The sequence below is a fragment of the Rhamphochromis longiceps genome, linkage group LG20, assembly GCF_057381845.1.
Source record: "Rhamphochromis longiceps isolate RC_006_pf linkage group LG20, R_longiceps_female_GT1.1, whole genome shotgun sequence".
NCBI classification, from domain to species: Eukaryota; Metazoa; Chordata; class Actinopteri; order Cichliformes; family Cichlidae; genus Rhamphochromis; species Rhamphochromis longiceps.
Window position 1 is genome coordinate 35586503 of NC_140576.1, and position 18230 is coordinate 35604732.

Sequence of the window (18230 nt, forward strand, 5' to 3'; positions counted from 1 at the left end):
GATATGTTCTCACAGCTGCCCTTCCCTGGGATGTGGGTACTTGCTGGTTCCGGGGCTTGTGGCTGGATGTTCTGGCACAGGCTTGTAGCTCATCTTTGTCGCCAGGGGTGGGAGGGCTCTGCCGGGTACTGGGCGGTACTTGTGGGCCTGGAGCCCTGGGACCCTGTACTGGGCTTGCACCAGGGAGGTCAGCCGCCCCTCACCTCTGGGACTCTCACCCTGTGGCCATTTGAAGCACCGCAGCAATTTCCTAATGTTGTAAACCTCAACATCTGGCAATAAACCCATTCTGATTCTGATTCTGATCTAGGGCCTCCTTCCTTCTCCTCCTGGGTTGGGCGCGCACATGTTGCTGAGATGTGTGGCCTTGGGGCTTCAGTACTCTTGGGGGCTGCCTTAAGACATTGTCCTGCTATACCATATATAACTGAAATAAGATGAATAGAAATGAATAAATAAATACATAAAAGAAACACCTGAACAAGAGGAGCCTATAGAGAATTTATAGAGCTGATCTTGGAAAAATATGTTTGCATTCAGGTCGTAATTTTGATTGCAAACGCTGCCAAACAGGACAGGATTTTTTTTTTTAGTCTTTAGCTATTTTAATAAGAGCAGTCTCAGTACTGTGGTGAGTTCTAAAGGGTTCAGTGAGCTCATAGAGGTTTATTAAACTTTCACATCGTTCCTTCACATTTTTATGCATCCAACAAATACTTTGCATTCAGAAATATTAATTACTGGAAGACTAAACAGGAACCTAATCCACTGACAGTAATGAAACTGTGCATGCAAGCAGTCTTTAACAATCAAGCAAGTTACTGTGTAAACATTAACTGCAGTTCTCAATTATGCCACAGTGTGGCGCTCTAACACAGAAAATCAAAGCCTACTCTAGTTTACACTGATTTGAGTGCCGTCTAAATGACTATAAACCTTGTGTCACCATAAGAAGTAATCAGAGGAGCAGTGCTGGTATGATTTTTTTATACTCTATCAGGTTTATGAAAAACACAGGGATGATGGTATATTCATCAGGATTCACTGACTTACAGTATATATAATATATTGCTTACACAGATGAATGTTTTATTCTCTAAGACAAAGGCTGTGGCTCAAGTTTAAAAGAAAAGTTTGACATTTAAAAGTGTTAAAGCATAGCAAACCAGAAGAAAAGAAGTAAGCAGGTCCAAACAAGGACCCACTAGTCCATCATCTATAACCAGGACATCACAGAGAAATGAGTGTAACTAACTTCCAGTAAGGGTGGACTCTAATTTAAATACATTTTGAACAGATAAATATTTAATATACTTTCTAAGACAGTTCATCTTTTGTATAGACACATAGTCTGTCGTAGTTCTAAATATGCCTGCTCATTACAAGCAAGCTCAGGAAAAGAGAACAGAATCCCAGATTAGCAGGAGAAACAGTCATATGCACAGTTTAAGCACATATATGTGTTTGCATAATGTCTGTGAATAATTCTTATTGAGTCTGCACTTCTAAGGGCAGTTCACACTGAAACAGTCATTTGTACTTCTTTTGATTCCTCTAGAAGTCACTGCTGGTTGAAGTTTTTCTTCTAACTTCATGGCCGAGTCAGGGCATGCTAATGCACAAATTCCTGCTGCTGTTTAAAACTCTCCAGATCATCAGGGCAGAGCTCGTCATAGCTCAGCAGACAACTGTTACCGACAATTCGTGGGGGCTGTAGAGAGAAGAAATAACAGAGGTCATGAATTAGAGTTTACAAGAGTCATAAAAAAATATGATTACTGCATATCAGGCTCTGCGTGTAAAAACGAACAGTGACTAAGTGTAAGGATGATTCTCTGAAATAAGGGAAAGGAGTTTGCAGGCTTCTGTCTGACTGACTTTAAAGAAAAGAGAGAAAAAATCTAATTTGATTGTACAACTATCTGGTCAAAAAGACCCATGTATCTATATCCATATCTATATCTCTTCAAATGTCTTGGCTCCAACACTTCTTTACTTGCTTTAGAAATGAACAGAGGGCCTCTTCCTCCTGAACTCTTGCTCACTGTGTCAGAGTTTTAGCTACTTCTCAGCCTCCTTTAGTAATGATGATACTTGTAACAAATATGGTTACAGCTCTGGAGGCCAGGAGCTTCAAAGAGTAGTTGTCAAACAGCTAACAGATCATCTGCATAGGAATGACTTATTATAAGAGTTTCAGTCAGGTTTCAGAGCTCATCACAGCACAGAAACAGCTTTAGTGAAGGTTACAAATGATCTTCTCATGGCCTCTGACAGTGGACTCATCTCTGTGCTTGTCCTGCTAGACCTCAGTGAAGTGTTCGATACTGTTGACCATGATTTATTACCGTGATTAGAGCACGATGTAGGTATTACAGGTACTGCGCTGCAGTGGTTTGAATCATATCTATCTAACAGACTCCAATTTGTTCATGTAAATGGAGTCTGTTATACATTGCATTATACATGCTTCCCTTAAGCCAGGGGTCTGCAACCTTTAACACCCAAAGAGCCATTTGGACCTGGTTTCCACGCAAAAGAAAACACTGGGAGCCTCAAATACTTTTTGACATCTAAAATGAAGATAACTCTCGGAGCCGCAGGTTGCCGACCCCTGGGTTAAGCAGTATTATTAGAAGACATAGCATACAATTTCACAGCTATGTAGATGACAGCCAACTCTATCTGTCCATGAAGCCAGATAACACAAACCAATTAGTTAAACTGCAGGAATGTCTTAAAGACATAAAGACCTGGATGAAGTTTAATTTCCTGCTTCTAAATTTAGATTCAGATAAAACTGAGGTTATTGAATTCGGCCCTGAAAATCTTAGAAATATGGTATCTAACCAGACTCTTACTCTGGATGGCATTACCTCGGCCTCCAGCAACACTGTGAGGAATCGACTTTATATCCTTCAATGCACATAAACAAATTTGTAGGATTACTTTCTTTCAATTGCACAACATCTCTCAAAATATAAATATCCTGTCTCAGAGTGATGCTGAAAATTCCGAAAAGCCTTCAGTTAATCCAAAATACTTCAGCAAGAGTGCTGACCGGCAGAAGAAAGACAGACCATATTTCTCCTTAAAAACTGATCTTGAATAATCAGACCCCACCTTATCTTAAAGACCTCATTGTACCGTATCTTCCCAATAGAGCACTTTGCTCTCGATCTGCTGGTTTACTTGTGATTGCTAACACATTTAAAAATAAAATCGGAGCCAGAGCCTTCAGCTTTCAGGCCCCTCTTCTGTGGAACCAGCTCCCAGTTTGGATTCGGGAGACAGACACTATCTCTACTTTTAAGAGTAGGCTTAAAACATTTCTTTTTGATAAAAGCATATAGTTAGGGCTGGATCAGGTGACCCTGAATCCTCTGTTAGTTATTCTGCAATAGGTCCAGTGTTTCACCTTCACTCACTATGTGCTTATGCACCAATCTGCATTTAATCATTAGTTATGGTCTATGGCTCTTTTCCACAGTGTGTTTTTGTCCTGTCTTCCTCCACTAACTCTCAACCGGTTGCAGCAGAAGGCCTACCCTTCTTGAACTTGGTTCTGCCAGAGATTTCTTCCTTTTAAAGGGGAGTTTTTTTATTCCCACTGTCACTGAAGTGTTTGCTCATTGGGGATCATATGATTTTTGGGGTTTTCTAGGGTCTTTACTAGTGCTGTCAGCGTTATTCTCGTTAATATGACGTTAACGCCTTAACACAGCAAATTCCCGTTCGGCCCATGCCAGGGTTGCACGGCGCTAACACGTTAACACAGTGCAGCCCTCTCAAGCTTCAGTCTAATCTCGTCCTCTCAAAAAATGATGACTGTTAACAGCTGCCGCTTTACTGAGAAAAGCAGCCAGTGAGGGTTTATAGGAAACACTCGAAACACACTGGGCCCCAGTCTGGATGGGCCTGGGCCCCCTTTCCCTGGCGGGTCGCGGAGTATGGGAGTGCCTACTGGGGTCAGCGGGGGAGCTGGCCCCAGGGAGGGGTCACCTGCCCCTCCCTTCCTTCCCTCCCCATCTCCAGCTGCCTCCCTCTTCCCGCTCCACCACAACCACCCACACATGCAGGGCCTTGGAGTAGGGGTATGTCACCAGGGTGCAGAGGAGGCTACCCCCCCCCCCCCCCTGTCCCCTTCTGGCTGCCTCTGCCTCAATTTTATCCCACAACTTAGACATTCACATTACCACACTCTCATTACACATACATATAGGATCTTGGGGGTGGGCACGATACACGGAGTCCAAATTACCATCAGGGTGTACACCTCACCCCTGGCGTCGTTGCCCACCTCTCAATTTTGAATACACGTAGACATTGAGGGCTAGCAGGAGGGACTATGCGCTTACCTGCTGCTCTCTGGCAGGTAGCTCCATGCCCTCCTGGGTTTTAAATGCACCTTAGAACACACATGCATCAACACTACAATGAGCGGGTGGAGGGAGGTTTGGAGTCTTCTCTCACCCCCATTCTCTGCGGCCTGCTGGAGCGGGGGGGCTAGGAGGAGTTGGCCGTCCGACTGCGGTCTGGAGTGTGGGGCCTCCCTGCTGCTGCGGAGTCGGGGCGGTCTGCCTCTCCCCACCGCAGGGAAAAGGGTAACACCACCTGGGTCTGGGTGCAGTTCCCCCCTCCAGGGGCAAGGGTACCTAGACCCGGTTCGTAGAGTACGCTTGGGGAGTGTGATCGTGTGTACAGCGTCTCTTTATGTCTGTCTCCACGTTGGTTGAGTGTTGAATAATTGCATATGAGAGCATGAGGGTGGGAATGGATGTTTGTGTCTGTGTGTGCCTGTATGTCTGTGTCTATATGTCAGGTTGGGTATCAGACGCCACCTCTCTGGGGACATCTCAGGCCCTCCAAGGTTTGGAGGCTTATCTCCACCCACCACCACTTCCCCTGCCAGTGGCGGACTCCCTCAGGTATCGGTGCGTTGGTGGTTCTTTGTGTCTGGGGGTGGGCGTCCGGGTACACACCGGCTCACTCCTTGGCGGCCGCTTATCGGGGCCTGGAGCCTGGGGCTCGCTCGGGCCACTTCGGAGGTGGGGTGCCCCCGGCCTCTCGGCCTGGGGCTCGGTCACTCAGGCACGGCTGGCTGCCGACGGAGCTCACGGGCGCGTCACTGCAACTCCCCCTGGCTTCTTCTCCGCGGCTGCTGAGTGAGCCCTCATCTGGGACTCTCCTCAGCTCTTACTGGGACAGTGGCGCGGCTGCCCCTCTGTTGGTCTTCCTTGGTCTCTTGTGTTCTGGGAGCCTCTGGATGTCTGGAGCTTTGATCTCCTCCATACCTGCTTCATACCCTGGAGGACGGGGCTGTGGCTCCCCACACTCCCTAGCAGATCGTTACATGGAGAAACCTTTGGAATGCAAGCATGCTGATCCACACAGGTATGCACACAGGTGTACACACGGGTATTCACAGACGCGGACTACAGCTTTCTTGGCTGCTGCCTCAAAGCACATTGGCCTTGGCCTTAAGACAACAATTCTGATGGCTAAAGATCCAAACGGGACACAAAAAAAAAAAAAGAAAAAAAAAAAAGGAAACACTCGATCTTTGCTCCGATACCAACTGTGTATTATACAGTAGTGCTAAAAGCAGCATTGACTCAATGCAACTTCCTACTTACCACAGATTCTCCAGTCTGTAATTTGAATTATTCACAAGATTCACCAGCTGGATCATATCTGAATCCTGCAGGCCGTTTCTACTCAGGTCCAGCTCTCTCAGGTGGTAGGGGTTTAACTTCAGCGCTGAGCACAGAAAAGTACAACTGGCCTTTGACAAAGAGCACTCCCTTAGTCTGAATAAAGAATAAAATAAAAAGACAATGTTTCTGTTTTAAATATTTCATATAAATAATCAAACATAATAAGTAAAAAAAGAGCTGTTATTATTACTAATCAAATCTTGCTATTTCTGCTGCACAACAAAGACATAATAAAATCAGCTCTCATACACTGCCAGCTCAAGCAGTGACTTCATTTACATGCAGTTGTGCTCAGCAAAAAACATATGCACACCCATTTAACTGCCTGTTAACACTGATTTGCGTAATGCCTAATGGCAGTAACTCAATGCATTTAGGCATGTGGGCATGGTTAAGACAACCTACCTACTTAAGTTCAAATCAAGCAACAAGTGATTTTGAGCATATCAGGATTATTTGAACCACACAGGTGGTTCTGAGTGTTTTAGAAACTACTGATCTGATTTACCCACAAACCATCTTTAGGGTTTACAGAGAATAGACACAAAAGCAACAAGTTCTCTTTATTTTTTTTATTTTTTATTTTTTTTTGCCTGTCCCATTTGGTTCTTTAGCCATCAGAATTGTTGTCTGAAGACCAACAAGGATACCCAATGGATTTACTTTGCCAAATGGATCATCGTGGCATTGCCGTATTGGTCCATTTGATCGACCTTTGTTTTTATTATTTATTATATTTTATTTTCAGATGTTACAGACGGGACAGACATGAGTGAGGGATAGGAAAGGGAGAAAGAAAGGGGAAGGAAAAGAAAAACAGAAGGGGAGAGGGACAGTGAGAAAGGGGGGGAGAAAAAAAAATCTCCTGGATCACCTGTTGAGAGAAGAAGAATAGAAAACAAGAAAAAAACAACAACAAAGCAACATACTAAACACAACACCATCGCATTAATCTAGCTAAGTGTAAACAGCAGTAAATACTAAATATTCAATGTTGTTGTGCAGCACGCAGGACAGACAGCGCACAATGTGCTTTGAAGTAGCAGCCAAGAAAGGTGTAATTTAAGTCCACGAGCAGTGAACACCCGTGTGCATAGCAACAAGTTCTCTGAGTGAAAATCTCTTATTGATGTAAGAGGGAAAATGGCCGAACTGTTTTGGGCCTCTAAATGCACAACATGTTGAACCTTAAAGCAGAAGAACACAGTGGGTGCCACATGTAGCAGCTAACAACATGAAAGGGTTGGGGACCACCAAAAGTGGACAATAGAAGAGCTGAAAAACAATTCCCTTGTCTAATGTGTCTCGATTTCTGCTGCAACATTCTAAAGGCAGTCAGAATTTGGCATAAACAAACTGCAGATCCGTTGTGTCTTGTATTAGGGACAGATAAAACAAGATATTTGAACATGACTTTTTGTGAATTGAACCTGTAAGATCATCATTACATTCTGAAAACACAGTTTAATATGAAAACACAGCTGACCTCAGAGTTTCCAGTTGACAGGGTCGACACTCCAGAAAACCACACAACTGCTTTACTCCAGAATCCTGCAGCTTGTTGTAACTCAGATCCAGATGTCTCAAGCGGGAGGGGTTGGACTTCAGAGCTGAGCTCAGAGTAGCACAGCTAATCTCTGACAATCCACAGTGCCACAGTCTGAATAACAAAAGAAGAAAGAAAAAGACAGATACAATTATTTCTGACCTAATGACATGTTGACAGGTTTTAAACGTAGTGCCACATCACTTTATAGTATGTAATGCACAGATATAAAACTAATTCAGGGAAAAGGTATCATAAAAAAAATCACTAACTGAAATAACGACTTAGCATTTCTCTAATGATGGTTTTGTATCTTGCAGGCATTCAGTGATGATTAGATTGGATTACTTTGATTTTTTAATTCCTCCTATCTATGTAGGATCGGTTAACCCTAGCAGGTATGATTACTAAGCTTTGGCTAAAATTTCACTGGTACATGCTTCCAAACAATCCCCCCCCCCATTAAGAGCAGTCTGTTACATATTTTAGCTAGTCTGAAATGGTACAAAATGGTGTTGTTCACTTTCTAAGCACAGAAAAGGATACTAACCAAAGCAAGGTTTCACTTTGTGTACTTTTTATGTACTTTTTTGGTTGTTTTGGAAAATCCTGAAAATGTATATCCAAATTTATAAAGTAAATGTATTAAAAACAACAACAACGGTCAGGGTACTGACTTCAGGGTCTTCAGTCTGCAGTTTGGACTCTCCAGTCCTACAGAGAGCAGTTTCAGTCCCGAGTCCTCCAGCTCATTGAAGGTCAGATCTAACTCTATCAGATGGGAGGGATTGGACTTCAGGGCTGAGGCCAAGACTTCACAGTGAGTCTTTGAAATTCCACAGTCAGAAAGTCTGTGATAAGACAAATTTGCAAAAGACATTATCATGGAAGAAGATACTACATATTTATTTTTGCTTTTGCATTTAACATCAAAACAGTTGAGCAGATCTTGTTCAATCAGGGAACCCATCAGCGAAAAGCCTTTTGGGAACAACAGCCAATTTGGGGGCTTTCCAGTGTAGCTAGCTGATATCTAGACCAAGAAGCATTCTGAGTAGAGATGTCAAGACTTTTGATCATCCAGGGCACCTCTTTCAATTTAACAGCTGCTCTGAAAGAAAGCCCAGCCACACCTCATAGAAAAATCATTGCTACCACTTGTATCTGCAACATCATCCATTCAGTCCGAGCTTGTGACCATAGGTGAGAGTAGGAATGAGAGTGGGATGCGGCAGCGTGTGCTGCACTGACCGCCAGCTAGAGTGAATGGCCCAAAATTTGTGTTGCGCTGACTACTGCACTGTATGTCATTTTTTTCTGCTCACTCTATGTGTACCAGCTGTGCCTGCTCTGTGTCATTTCAAAACATTTATCTCTCATCCATAAAAGGCAAAACATTGTAAGTATCCCAACTAGGGAAGAGTATGTCGTTTCCACAACAGTGCTTTCCTCCACATAGCTGTTGAATGGAGTGACTTACTCAAGGGCTCCAGGAGGTCCCTATATATGTATGTAAACATGTGTCATAGAGTTCCTCGTCCATTGTGTGGTTGAGGTTAGTGTGACTGTAGGCTTCGTTTCTCTTGGTTGTGCAAAGGTATGTCACAGCATATAGCGGTTAAAGTTCAGCTGGGTTGAACTTTGACCATAGCATGTGCGAGTAGTCTTGTGCAATAGAAAAGAATGGGTTTTGGAGTACAGCGCTGCACATGCCGCGTCCTATGTGAAAGGGCCTTTAGACTTACAGAGCCTTTCTGCAGTTCCTCACAGCTGGGATCAGTCTCTGTCGCCCTGCCTCTGATGTGTTGTACTTGTTCAGGTCCAATTCATCCAGAACCTTTTCTGACATTTGCAGCATGTAGGCCAGAGCTGAGCAGTGGATTTCATAGAGTCTCTTCTCTGATTTGTTCTCTGACTTAAGGAACTCTTTGCTCTCCTGATGTACTGAGAGGTCATTCATCTCCATCAGACAGTGGAAAATGTTAATGCTTCTGTCGGGAGATATTTTATCGCTGTTCATCTTCTTCAGGTTGTTTATAATTCTCTTGATGATTTGTGGACTATTTTGCAAATGACCCAGTAAGCTTCCTAAAAGTCTGTGGTTGGACTCCAGACTAAGGCCATGAAGGAAGCGAACAAACAGGTCCAGGTGTCCATTTTTACTTTGCAAACATTTCTCCATGGCTCTGCTCAGAAAGACATCCAGAGATGGGATGGAACAATTAATATTTCCAGATTTTTTAGAGGGTTTCTCAAGAAAAGATTTTATATTTATAAAGTCCTGCAGAACATCAGTATTTTTATTGGTGAAACAGTGGAACATGTAAACGGCAGCCAGAAACTCCTGAATGCTCAGATGAACAAAGCAGTAGACTGGTTTCTGGAAGATCACACACTCTCTTTTGAAAATCTCTGTACAAAGTCCTGAGTTCACCGAGGCCTCTGTCACATCCACACCATACTGCTCCAGGTCTTCTTGGTAGAACATGAGGTTTCCTTTTTCCAAATGTTCAAATGCCAGCCTCCCGAGCTTTAAAAGACCTTTCTTGTCAGCCTCCATCAGCTCTTCTGGACTTGCTTCTTCTCCCTCATGGTACTTTTTAATCTTCCTTTTTGTTTGTACCAACAGGAAGTGTGAGTACATGTCGGTCATGGTCTTGGGCAGCTCTTCTCTCTGCCCTCCAGTCAACATGTGCTCCAGAACTGTAGCAGTGATCCAACAGAAGACTGGGATTCCACACATGATGTGGAGGCTCCTGGATGACTTGATGTGGGAAATAATTTTGCCGGACAGCTCTTCATCACTGAATTTCTTCTTAAAGTACTCCTCTTTCTGAGCATCAGTGAAACCTCGCACTTCGGTGACACGGTCAACACATGTAGGGGGGATCTGATTGGCTGCTGCTGGTCGGGAAGTTATCCAGATGAGAGCCGAAGAAAGCAGATTGCCTTCAATGAGGTTTGTCAGCAGATTCGTGACCGTTGACTTCTGTGTGACATCAGACATGACGCTCCTCTTAGTGAAATCCAGTAAAAGTCTGCTTTCATCCAGACCATCAAATATAAACAAAAGTTTACAGACAGCCAGCTTCTCTGCTGTGACCTTCTGTAATGTTGGATGGAAAACCTGGAGCAGCTCCAGGAGACTATACTGCACATCTCTGATCAGGTTCAGCTCCCTGAATGAAAGCAGAATCACCACACTGATGTCTTGGTTTTCCAAACCTTCTGCCCAGTCCAGAGTGAACTTCTGCACTGAGAAGGTTTTTCCAACGCCAGCAACACCGTAGGTCAGAACCACTTTGATTTGCCTTTGTTGTTCGGGTAAGGCTTTAAAGATGTCACAACACTTGATTGGAGCATCATGGAGGGTCTTCTTGTTTGAAGCTCTCTCAAGTTGACTCACTTCATGTTGGGTATTAACCTCCTCACTCTGTCCCTCTGTGATGTAGAGCTCAGTGTAGATTGCGTTGAGGAGAGTTTCACATCCTGTTTTATCAGTTCCCTCAGTCACAGATTGACATCGCATCTTCAAACAGATTTTATGTTCATCGAAAACTTCCTGAAGGCCATCATCTACTGAAAGACAATAAAGACAATAAAACAAAATTTATATATAGTTTTTTACACATATTTAACATTTAACATATATTGCTTAGTTTTTTTAATGACTCCATCAGCAAACAGATGCTCAATTTTACTTTGCACACAGCTGCTCCTACTGGCTGTCCAAAATCCAGAACTGGACACGGGCTCCTGCACACACTTGTTCTTTCTGTGGATAGAAAGGGAAACTTATTCTGGCCATGTGGCTAAACATGAAGTTATTTAAGTTGAAAGTCTCAGAATGGTCTATTACTAAGTCAATGCTCTTTCTTTACTTATCAAGCAATAATTATTTCCTTTTACACCATCAGAACTTATATTAATCCAAAACACGAGCTCTCAGCACCCTGTCAACACATCTGTTTACAAGGAAGAGGGTTTATCATGACAGTATTTTCCTGATATCTACTTTTCGGTCTCTTCCTGAGGACTCTACTACCAAGCAGCATTTTGTCCAGCTGTGAAGGTGGTTCACTTCTCACCGAGGTAAATCGCCATGGTAACCTATCCTGTTACGTTCAAGATTGGAGATTAACTGGTATAAAATAATCCCCTACTGACCAATTGATTAACCAGAAATTAACATCACCATTTCTAGAAGATCTCTCAGACCTCTATGGGGAGAGTTGGAGGGTCTAAATCAGCGGTGGGGAAACTCCAGGCCTCAAGTGCCTGCGGGGTGGGGATGTATCCTTCATCCAACACAGCTGATTTAAATGGCTAAATTACTTCTTAAATTAGGCCTGCTAATGAACTAATCAGTTGATCCGAGTGTATTGACTCAGGGTGATATCTAAAACCTGCAGGACACCGGCCGTTGAGGCCCAGAGTTCCCCGCCCCTGGTTTAACTGGTTTAAAGTTTTTCAGTTAGTTTTTGTATTTCCCTGATCTATCTGGGATGGAGTTTACATGTTCTCTCAGTGTTTGGGTGGGTTTACTCCAGATACTCTGGCTTCTTTCCACAGTCCAAAGTTATGCAGTAAGTGGAGTTAGGTTATTACCTATACGTGTGAATGTGAGTACGAATGGTTGTCTGTCGCGCCATATTAGCTCCACGACAGACCAGCATGGTAAATTGGAAAACTGCACTCAAATAAATGAGTATATTTATGCTTCACATTGTCAATACCATGCCTGAAACCCATAAAGTGTGCTAGTTAGATATATTTTTAAAAAAGTCTTTACCCTACATTTAGTTTGTGGGTATCTGGTCACCCTAGTCCCTGGGTGGAGTCCCTAACTATGCAGAGGTATCAGGTAGTTGTGGTATTTAACAAAAACAATAAAAATAAAATTATTACATATGAATTGCAGGGAAAAAACAAAAACAAAAAACAGGAAGAACAACATTATTCTACAACTAAAGACACTACCACTGACTCTGGCTCATTTTCAGGTCAGTGTAAAGCAGAAACCGCCTCTTACTTTGTGTCTGAGGGTCCCGGTTCATTACTGAAGTTTGGAGGACGACCTTTGGACCAGTCACTGGCCATAGACATACAGCTGGGCACAAGGGATGATGTTCCATCCTCCTCTTCCTCCAAATTATTGTTTCCCCTAATGAGGATCAACAATACATAACAAATATCGATTTTTTAATTTTAATTTTTTGTTTTCTGTTGGTAGCAAACATTTTCACAACAGCATTATTGTTCTATAAGAATTAACCCTGCTCCTCACATACAAGGTCTTAAATAATCAGGCCCCATACCCTGAATCCTCCCTTAGTTATGCTGAAGTAGGTGTAGGCTGCTGGGGGATTCCCATGATGCAGTATTTCTTCTTCAGTCATGTTTCTCACTCACTCATGTGTTAATAGACCTCTCTGCACTGAATCATACTTGTTATTAATCTCTGTCTCTCTTCCACAGCATGTCTTTATCCCGTCTTCCTTCTCTCACCCCAACCAGTTGCAGCAGATGGCCCCACCCCTCCCTGAGCCTGGTTCTGCCGGAGGTTTCTTCCTGTTAAAAGGGAGTTTTTCCTTCCCACTGTCACCAAATTGCTTGCTCATAGGGGGTCATATGACTGTTGGGTTTTTCTCTGTATGTATTATTGTAGGGTCTACCTTACAATATAAAGCGCATTGAGGTGACTGTTGTTGTGATTTGGCACTGTGTAAATAAAATTGAATTGAATTGAATTGAATATCTGATCCTGAAACAGGACACTTTCCGCTGACCTCATAAGAAGTTTGTACGTACACTACGTCTGAAATCTGTTTTTATATTTCATTTTTACTCTGAAACCCTTAAACAACACCAAGTCTGCTGCTGACACAACAGAAATGAAAACTGTCAGGTGCGGATTATGTTCCGACTTTCACAACACGTTTTCTCTGAGTCTTTCATTTAAAGATTGTTTTAAGTGCATTATAGATTCTATGCTGGGAAATAAACATTATATGTACAGTTTGCTGTTTGATTTTACTGTTACTTTTTCTGTGTTCTTTATAGGTTTATCCTTCACATCATCACTACCATGCCTGAAACCCAAAAAGTGTATTAGTAAGATTTCTTTTTAAAGTCTTTACCCTACATTTAGTTTGTGGGTATCTAACTATGTGGGTACCTAACTATGCAGAGGTATCAGGTAGTTGTGGTATTTAACAAAAACAATAAAAATAAAATTATTACATATGAGTTGCAGGTTAAAAACAAAAACAAAAAACAGGAAGAACAACATTATTCTACAACTAAAGACACTACCACTGACTCTGGCTCATTTTCAGGTCAGTGTAAAGCAGAAACCGCCTCTTACTTTGTGTCTGAGGGTCCCCGTTCATTACTGAAGTTTGGAGGACGACCTTTGGACCAGTCACTGGCCATAGACACAGGAGACGGTGTTCTGTCCTCCTCTTCCTCCAAATTATTCATCTTCAAGCACTTGTAAACAACAATTCTGCGAACGCACAACCTGAGAATGAAGACAGGTTTGTTCAAAAGTCACCCAAGACCAGTACACACACACACACACACACAGAGAGAGAGAGAGAGAGAGAGAGAGAGAGAGAGAGAGAGTTAGAGAGTTAGAGAGAGTAAGAGAGAGAGAGGGTCCACTCTCTCTCTCTCTTACTCTCTCCTTATTGTCCACTTTTGCTCTGTCGGCTGTTTCAACATGTACACAAGTACGTATAAGTATATGAAGCGCCTCGAGGCGACTTTTGTTGTGATTTGGCGCTAAATAAATAAAATTGAATTGAATTACGTGGATCACCCGAACACAGGAAAGACCATCGATTACATGATTGTTAAAGAGACGCGAGAGCACCGCACATGTTAAACACAGCTTACAGTAGTGATGGCCCGCTTGAAGCTGACGCTCCGGAGCGTGTGTCGAAAAAAACAACACACTGGTTCAGAAGCACTGAGTCGAGGCTTGCTTCGTTTGGCAAAAGTCACGTGACCAGTGACGTCCGAAGCTTCATTACGCACGTAACTGCTTCGGTACCTGATTCAAACGGATATAAGGAAGTGAATCATCCACGGGATTCGTGGAGTGTGTTGATGGTGACATAGAGCGAAGAGGTGATCATTCCACTGACAGATATGGAGCCAGCGAGGAAGAGAGGACGTTATGGCGTGTGGAAATATTTTGAGTTGATTTTGCTCAATTCATTTTATCTGCCGAAGTGAAAAACTTGAAATGTCCAAAATCATGTTTTCATAATGTAAATATCATTACAGCATATGACTTTAGGAACACTTCCATGTGAATTAAAGCTAATGAAGACTACAACAATGTATTTGACACTATACGTACATTACATTGCTACACAGTTTAGAAAATCATTTTGTTTATTGTTTTTAGGTGATAGTCTGCAGGACCCAGGAATACCTGCATATCTACCAGCTTGCAGTGTGGTTCCTGCACTCCACAGCCTCTTCTGTTCCATGCAAGTGGATTTTCTCCAGGGCAGGAGAAACTATTTCTAAGAAAAGAAACAGACTCAGCCAGCACACAGTAACACTAATCCTCTTTTTAACTGTAAATAACAAAAGGGCTACCTTACATAGATCATGTTTTTACTTTGCAAATTCTTGATTAGGGGTGGGTTTTGATTATCGCTTTTCTGATTACAATCCATGCTAAATTGAATAAAGTGATATTGATTCATTAAAATCCCGTGTCGATTTGTAAATTAACGTTATTATGCCTGAAACGCCAGCATATCAGGTTAAACCTCACAACATGTCGTCAAACACCATACAGCTAAAACAGTAACTGGGAGCAGGTTTACGGATTCTGCATACAAACGTGAACACAGAGCGCGGACCCGACGCGTCAGAATCAGATGTTGATGTGTCGTCGGGTCCGCGCTGTCTTTGCCTCGCTGGCTTCTGCAGCTGCAGGTTTCATAACTCTCTGTTTACATCTCTAATTAAGTCTCACATGTGTCAGCTTTCTTTTAATAGATACGAAATTATGGATATATACTGTTAAATGATCAGAACTGTAATATTTCTGACTGAGGCAAAACTTTCCAGATTCCAATCAAATTGAATCGGATCCTGTATCGAATCAAAATGATTCTACAAATCAGTAACGATGCAGCCGTACTCAGCTTCCTAAGCATTTTCCCTTTCCAGTTCACAATCAATCCCACCCCTAGGTCAAAAATATGTATAGGACAATTGGCCTAATCTAATATTTTGTATGAACCTGTCCAGCTGTCCAGTGATTAAATGACAAGTAGATGGAGGCAGGACTTCACAGCAGGGGCATACTCCATAATGTGCTGTGCATTCTCATATGTATATTATATATATTGCTCACTTATTGTATTTACCAACATCAAGGAGTTATGAGCAAAGAAAGGCCACACCATAGTGCATGTTTAAATAGGGAAAGTTTATTGATCAAAATGTATTACGCAAATACGCATTACATTTTTTTCAGCCCCCCCAATGGAGAAAACAAAATCAATTACATGTTCAAAGCAACGGAACGGTGGCCCAATATCAGAGAGAACTCCACTCTTGAGTGAGCAGTGATGATTGAGCAGTCCGTTTTATTTTGCAGATTCAAGCTGCTCTTCAAAATGTTCACCACCAGATGTCACCGGAGAGGACTGTGTTGAAAAGCTTCGAGTAATGAACCGTTTTTCAATACAAGCTTCAGTGCTTCGGAAAGCTTCATTTGGCCATCACTAGCTTACAGCAGAAGTGATCTTTACCAGGGCCCTGTGCTTCGTACGTCGCTTACTACATCCAAGACCAAATGACACATCCAAGACCAAACTATCGCGCTAACCGTGAGCTCGCTAATCCGGTTCCCCGAACACACCTGCTGTTGACGATTAGTACAGCTGGACGCAGTAATGTGACATCACTGGGTGTCGTAAAAGGGGCTACGCATCGATAGTAGAAACATTGATCGGCAACCCGCTGATTGGTCGGCGAAAATGTCGAAGGGGCGTGCTCGGTATTATCCGGCAGCAGAGCAAGAACTCATGAGTGAGGGATTTCAGGAGTTTCAGAGTTTAATTAAAACGCAAGAGAACACTGCAAAGGCTGCAAAAGCAAGGAGAGAGGGCTGGCAGAAAGTTGCTGACAAATCAAACTCGTAGGTAATTTAATAATAATAATAATAATGGATTGGGTTCATATAGCGCTTTCCAAGGCACCCAAAGCGCTGTACGATACCACTATTCATTCACTCCCACATTCACACACTGGTGGAGGCAGCTACGGTTGTAGCCAGGCTGCCATATCGCGCCATCGGCCCCTCTGGCCAACACCAGTAGGCGGTAGGGTAGATCTATCATATGACACTATATTGTCCAATATCATATGGCATTATATTATATTATAATATGTTATATTATATCCCCTTTCACATTAGAGCCACAACAGGACCCACAAGAACATGGGAACAAGTAAAAGTGGAATACAGGAGTATTCTACAGAATGGTAATATTTATCTCTTATATTGCTTTTCGTCTCTTGGCAAGGTAATACTGGCCTGTAATACTCTGTTAGTTCGTTCGTAACAGCAACCAAGAAAAGGGCAGAGGAAAAAAAGACAGGTGGTGGTCCTGCACCCCCTCGTCAACAAGTTGGTTAAGTAAATAATACCCTCACGGGAAAATCGATATCTCTCAATGAGCACACTGTCGCGCTGAGCTAAAGGATCCTGTCTATCCCGCAATATACGCTGGATTCTGAGGACTCTCCTTATCAATCTTGCACCTTCCGCAATGGGTTGCTCGCGTATACGGACAGGACATGGCTGCGACAGGCTTCCCAAATCCACCTTCGCTTTTATAGCCGTGGTCTCTCATCTTGATTACACGAAGTAATTTACAATTACTACTCTGAAATATGAATTACATCTGTAATAATCACATACATGTAATAGAATGTTAATAGTACATTTCCCTTTTTTAGGAAATGACCTGTATGTATCTGTGTGACATCAATAAAAGGATCAAGTGCTGCATTATCTTTAGTTACATTGATGTCATTTATTTATGGTGAAACAGTGGTGGAATATCGCTGTTGCTTTCGTATAAATGAAGCGGACATACCTGCGTGGCCGCGATCTAATCCTGTTTACATAAAGTAAACCTGCTCCCGAGCAGGTTTACGCTTACGGCTCTGTTGCTCTGACAGCAAGTCCCGGATGAGCTTCGGGGAACCGAACGATCCAAGATCACGCGAAATCGTCAACAATCTAATCCAGCTAACTTACTTAGCGACGTACGAAGAACGGGCCCCTGGACTTTATGTTAAGTTCAACAAACCTCCGCAACACCCGCTGGTTTCACTCTCTGTTTTACAGCTTCTCCACCACTTTACGTTTGAGGAGATCACGTGACCACAGTTTAACCTTCTTATAAGATAATGGCATTTCAACGTCACGACTGCAGCAGGGTTTGACAGTTTATCAACACTTTTCTAGATTTCTCATCAAAATGACCTAAATCATTGTCAGATTTCCACACGTCATTAAACTGGTTAAACATAACGGAACAAAGAAATATTAATTTTGCACTCTGTCGCAGGGCTATGAGAGGGAGGGTATGAAGTCCTTTACTGAATGTATTTGTTTAATTACTCATGTTTGCTGAATTTTCTTCTGCCCTCAAGTTCCCTCTAGTGGATGAGAGCACGTATAGTACCAGATGTAGGATTCGTTTATAGTTGTTTATTATGATGATCCACTATTATCATGAATTCTCTTACTTTAGATTTAGAGTATATTTGGATCCTAAAACTCTTTTAACATCGATTAATCAAAAGTCATATTTATTTAAATAAGCAATTGAAATGTTAAGATTGAACCAAGAATGGTGGACACTGATATAAGACATGACAGAAATCAAGTGGAGGGATTAATTACGAAGACTTGTAAATCT

General features: G+C 42.5%; 1 protein-coding gene across 2 annotated transcripts; it reads right to left on the reverse strand.

The window, feature by feature from the left end:
• Positions 1–333: 333 nt before the first annotated feature.
• On the reverse strand, positions 334–17660 carry LOC146645842 (NLR family CARD domain-containing protein 3-like). 2 transcript variants are annotated; one of them, XM_085394186.1, is made up of 10 exons: positions 17589–17660; positions 13631–13771; positions 12296–12427; positions 10965–11038; positions 9009–10842; positions 7941–8114; positions 7204–7377; positions 5637–5810; positions 4359–5338; positions 334–1711 (listed from the first exon to the last, which is right to left on the reverse strand). In XM_085394186.1, exons 2-9 carry the CDS (start codon positions 13744–13746, stop codon positions 5197–5199), a joined length of 2820 nt encoding a protein of 939 aa, XP_085250312.1. In that variant the 5' UTR covers positions 13747–13771; positions 17589–17660; the 3' UTR covers positions 334–1711; positions 4359–5196. The 2 variants fall into 2 exon arrangements, with proteins under 2 accessions (XP_085250312.1, XP_085250311.1); XM_085394185.1 differs by lacking the exons at positions 4359–5338; positions 17589–17660 and having other exon boundaries at positions 337–1711; positions 13631–13780.
• Between the last annotated feature and the right edge of the window lie 570 nt (positions 17661–18230).